At 52.7% G+C, this 5,482-nt stretch overlaps 1 protein-coding gene across 1 annotated transcript; it reads left to right on the top strand.

Moving 5' to 3' along the window:
- The first annotated feature begins 3,686 nt into the window (after window positions 1-3,686).
- LOC103908311 (olfactory receptor 2J1-like) lies at window positions 3,687-4,845 on the top strand. The gene is given in 2 exon segments (XM_019474957.1): window positions 3,687-3,818; window positions 3,820-4,845. Coding segments are annotated over 2 exon segments (1,158 nt in total).
- The last annotated feature ends 637 nt before the right edge of the window (window positions 4,846-5,482 follow it).

Here is a 5,482-nt window from a genome sequence, read left to right as displayed (position 1 = left end):
TGGCCGTGCCCTGGGGACACCAGATCCTTGGTATGCCCCCGGTTCTGGGGAGGCCATGGGGCACAGGGAGAGAGCTGGGTGTGCCCTCTCCAGGGGCCTTGCACTGGATTTGTCTGTGTGCCATCTTCCAGGTGAACCAGGCATGTAGTTTTCCACCTCTGCTTCATTAAACCAATGCAAAGGCTCTGTGGACACCTACTTATACTTAGAACAGGTTTATTTCAGGTAAAGGAAAAAGTTTTCAGTGGTGACAAAGAGATTTAGGAACCAAAACCCCTCCTGCCTTTGCCCCATGATGTGAGCACTTTAGGCCCCAAACCTCCTGAGAAGGCACCACGTGAGACCTCGGCTCCTTGTCCAAACCCTGGTGCATTAGATCTAAGGAGATGATTCCTGGGTCAAAGTCTTTTTTGAAATTGGGTCTAAGCTGCTAGCTCTTGCAGGCTTGCCCATGCCAGGGTTTACCCACAGCAGCGTGCTCGAGCGAAGGGCTCTGCTCCCCGATACCGCAGCCATCTCCCTGCTTGGCTTTGCTTCTCCGGGCTGACCACATTGCGTCGTGTCCTCTCCGATGGACTTTCCCCTCTCCAGGCGTCCTGGCAGTCTGCCTCAGCTTCGTCCTCCTCAAGTGGGCTCCCTGCTCCCTGTGCACCACCCAGCAAGGTCTCACTAATGTACCACAGCATCAGTATTTTCCCACATGGACTGGAAACCTTTCCGCTGTCCCCATGGCCAGTTTGGCATCCTGTGCCACACTCACGACTCATGACTACCCTGGGCTGACCAGACCACTGGGTCTCCAGCCGAGGACCCTGTAGGCAGGCAGATTGCTCCATAGTCCCAGAGCTCCTGTGCCCACCTAGTTTTCTTTCTTTTTCTTTCTCCTAAAGCCTTGCAAATGCCTGGTGCTGGATTCCTCCTCTCCCAATGGACATAGCCCCGTCACGAAGATGTTTTGCACCCTCACAGCAGGAGAAGCAGCATTCATTCTTCCTGAATTCAGGTGCAGCCATGCTGCCCTCCTGCAGCCCTGCTGACATGCAGCAAACCTCTGAAGACTCTCCTCCCCCCTTGATGCTGCTGTCCCCATGCCCTCATGTTGTCACCAGCTACCCTACCTTTGCCATAAATTGTCATTGTCGTCCTGGAAAACTGGCAGTGGGCAATGTCTGACTTCAGGGCACTGAACTGAGAAGCACTGCGGGCCTGCCTGTCCCTCAACTACATGGCTGAAAGGCATATATTAATCTCATAACACTACAAGCAATTTTCACAGTCTCCCTGCACTCCTTCATCTTTCAGTGCAGACTTTGCTTACCACTTTTCAGGCTCTTTTCTTTCCTTGCAGACTTTCAACTGTTTCCAAATATCCTCCTCGGCATATACACATTGCTCGTTTGCTAGGGGAGAAGCCCTGCTCCTCCAGCCGCTGCTTTGTGCTTGAGAGAGAGTTTTTAGCTGGGTTTTGCACCTTTGCTTTCATGAAATCCCAGCTTTTTTATGCATTTGCATGCTTGACTTCCCAAATCTGCCCAGCTGCAGTAACCAGCTCTCCTCACTTGTCCTGATTTGTGCTTGTTCACAGCCACAGCCACCAATCTGCTCCTATTGATCTTCCCATTTACGCAAAATGGCATTGACTCATGCCTACTCTAGCTGAAGTTATTTTCTCAGATAGCTCTTCTAAAAACAGCCTATTTTTCAGGAACAGGTACAAAAAACCCCTGTCAGCTTGCTTTATGCTGTGACCTGGTGAAGAGATATGTGAGATATCATATCCAAGGGTATCTGGAATGACCGTTACAGATAAGGCTGTGATTTATAACACCACCACCCCTCCAAAGAGTTACTCTTCCTGGAAGAATTTATCTCCTGGGGCTTTGTCCTCGCCCCAGTCTGGCTAGGGGATCTGTGATGGTCTCCCAGTACCATCCGGGCAGATCTTCCTTTCCTTCCTTCCCAAGGCAATTTAGATCCAGGAAGATCTTTTGATGGTGCCTTTCAACGTCTTGTGCTGTACCACCCTTCTTCCTTGCCTCCCGTTCTTACCCTCTCCTCCTGTGTCCTCCATTGCCTCTGCTCTGGTCACATCAGTATTTCTCTGACCTCTGGGAACATCTGCTGCCATGGGCGGCTCCATGTAGTAATTTGAGTTCCTCCATACCAGCTTTACATGAGGCCACAATCATTTGTGTTATTTCCTATGGACCACCTGTTCTTCCTGAGCCAGAGGAGACACCAGCCTTTTGCTGCCCATACCGCTGTCCCAGTTGCTCTTATCCCTACCGGTGCTTCCCTTCCCTCTGTGGTTATGCCCCTGTTTACCAGCTCCTACTCTTCCAGCACATCCCAAACCAGCACAGAGGGTACATGCCTCTCCTTCGACCTCCATTCCCTTCATGGTTGAAAGCCTGGCATCAGATCCCTGAAGGCTTCTCCCCTCCTGCAGGCATGCCTCCTTGCATTAGGAGGAGGGTGTCTGTGGAGGCTCCCAGCTGCTTAAGCACCCCAGCCCTTGCTGTGGCACCCAGCCTTGGGCTGGCTGCTCCTCCCTCCCTCCCCGCTCACACACCCACCTTGGCTGCTGGGCACCAGGACAAATCCACAGCCCGTCCCTGAATCTCCGCATCGTGGAGCACATCCCCAGCGTGGTAGGGTTGTCCTTGTTCCCTCTTGGAGGGAGCCTGCAATGTCATTTGAGGGTTCTCAAGTCTTTTCAGCCTGGCACTCACCTCCTCTTCACTCCTGGCAGATGCTCCCACACTTCTCTCTGGAAGGACCTGGTGACAGGTCTGTCAGTACCAACAGCTTCTTGCAGGCTTGCACGAATTTCTGATCCTCTCCTTACTGCTCTTTCTGTGGATTCAGTAGTTTTAGGTGCACGCTCAAAACCTTCTGTATCTCATCTTCATTTATCCCTGAGCTCCAGTTTCTCGTTAGATTCAGTCTTTCCCTTTTCCTGCAGGCTAGTGTCTCTGCTTTTCCTTGCCACCCTCAAGCCTGTTTGAACTACACAGTCACCTTCAGATGCCTTTCTGGTCCTCCTATGATGTCTCAGACTCTGAGAGGTCCCTCTCTTGCATTTCTTTCTAGGTATGAACATGAGGCTAACACCTACAGTGCAGTATTTGCAAGCAGACACCTTCTTTGTCTGTAATGTTTAAAGATTTATATTTTTTTTGAGATCTGCTCCCACAATCTGTGATAGAGAGGGGAAGCAGGAGATCTTTCTGTATCTTCAGTAATGGTGTAAACACAATTTGCTGCCATGAAGGGCAGCAACTGTTCAGGCAGGGTCCAACCTGTCACTTTTTGTAGGATCTTTAGACCAATCTCCAGTTGCAGCCCAGGAAACCTGGAGGGGGGAGAGGAGCTGCTCTCATGTTCTCTCGTTTAACAGTCCCTGGGATCATTATTGACCGCAGTGGTGAGGTCCCAGCTTTCTATGGTGTCCTTCAGGTGACACAGAGTTGGGGGTTGCCTTGAGGATCGAAACCCCATGGACTGAGACCCGCCACCCACCCCCACAGACGTATCCCCCCACTGAGCCCCTGGAGCGAGGTGTGAGGAGTGCCAGGGCAATGGCATGGCTTCAGCCCACCGCGCAGCAGAGCAGAGGGCTGGTGATGCCCCACGGTGCTCACCGTCCTTCTACCTGTCCTTATCTCCTCCTGCTCTCCCTGTAGATGAGCCCCAAATCCCTGCAGCAGGGAAATCTCAGCAGCCCCACCATATTCCTTCTCTTGGGATTTTCCAGTGCCTACAGAGCACAGGTGACCCTCTGCCTGTGCTTCTCATTCATTTACCTGGTGACGGTAAATGGGGAACCTGCTCATCGTGACCCTCATCTGGCTGGATGCCCACCTGCACTCCCCCATGTATTTCTTCCTGGGCCACCTACCCTTCCTGGACATCTGCTGCTCCTCTGTCACCCTCCCTAAGATCCGTGGAGACTCCTTCTCACCGCAGAAGACCATCTATTTTGTGGGCTGCATCATGCAGATCTACTTCTTCCTTTGCTTTGGGGGCTCCAAGTGCATGCTCCTGGCTGCCATGGCCTATGATCGGTACCTGGCCATCTGCCACCCCCTCCACTACCTGGCACACATGAGCAAGAAGATGTGCCACTGCTTAGTGGCCTTTCTGTGGCTGAGCGGCTCCTTCTCAGCTCTGATCCAGGCCTTCCTCACAACCTGCTTGCCCTTCTGCAGGTCCAGCATGATCGACCACTTGTTCTGCGAGATGCCCTTCTCGCTGTCCTGCAGCCCTAATGCTCCCCTCAACAAGGCTGCCTTGCATGCTTTGGCTGGGACTATTGTGATGGGCTCTTTCCTCCTTATTCTCATGTCGTACGTTCACATGATCAGGGCTGTCCTCCAGAAGGGAGCAGGGACGCAGACGGCCTTTGCCACCTGCACCTCCCACCTGACCGTGGTGGCCCTGTTCTTCAGCGCTGGGGCCGTTGCGTACCTGGTGCCTCACTCCAGCGGCTCCAGGGAGGTGGATGAGGTCCTTGCCCTGCTGTACGCCATTGTGACCCCCATGCTCAACCCCATCATCTACAGCTTGAGAAACAGTGAGGTCAAAGGGGCCATCAGGAAGGCCCTGCGCTGGGGGCTGTTACAGATGTTCACCAAGGGTGCAGGCATCGCCGCTGAGCGACCCCCACCCTCCCCATGGCAGGGATGTGTCATGACACACAGGAAGGGGTCTGGGGCTCCCGGTCGAGCAGTGCCGCACGGTGCTGGTGGGGGCACAGCCGGCAGCTCCTTGCTCTCCCTCACCAATGCATCCAATGCTCAGACCCGTTATTGGCCGGTGGGGACCTGTGAGCTGGGTACCTAATTCACAGCATCGTCTCCCTTTGTGTCTGAAAGCCCCTAGCACAGCTGGCTTGAACTCACAGTGCCAGCTTCAGAAAGCCCAACGCACGCAAGTACGACCCTGGGCAGGTGAGCTGTGTAGCATCCCATCCCAGGAGCTGGGTACCTTCCTTCTGTTGTGGAGCACTGCAGAGGTCTTCACCCTCTCGGACCAGTGGCAGAAGGATGGCACGCAATGAGGGGCTTTTGTAAAACTGCTAATTGCTTGGCCACAGGAGTTCTTCCAATAAGTAATTCTGGGAACTTTTTTCCTAAGAAATAGATATTGCCCAGGTGAAGAAGCTGTACTGGCTGTCCACACACTGCCTTTGATGTGACGGTGCCCTTGGTAAGCCTTATTTTTTTTAATCATTTATCTATACCAGGGCTTTGGCAGGCTTTCTGGAAAGAGCTTTTATTCCTAAACAGAGCCCTTTCTGAGGTGAAACACTGTGCAAAGCACAGCAGTAATGCTTGGCTGTTTGCATCTCCTGTTAAGTGGTGGATAATCTTGCCTGGGCTGGACTTGCAGACACTGCAGAGCCGGATGTCTTTCCCTTAATGCAATAAAATATGTATAAGTAGGAAAACCATTGTCAGGGGATTGATCTTTGTAATTT

Source organism: Aptenodytes forsteri, unplaced genomic scaffold (assembly GCF_000699145.1).
Source record: "Aptenodytes forsteri isolate BGI_AS27 unplaced genomic scaffold, ASM69914v1 Scaffold494, whole genome shotgun sequence".
Classification (NCBI taxonomy): Eukaryota; Metazoa; Chordata; class Aves; order Sphenisciformes; family Spheniscidae; genus Aptenodytes; species Aptenodytes forsteri.
The sequence above is the reverse complement of the archived record's forward strand: the minus strand, read 5'-3'. Positions and strand labels throughout refer to the sequence as shown.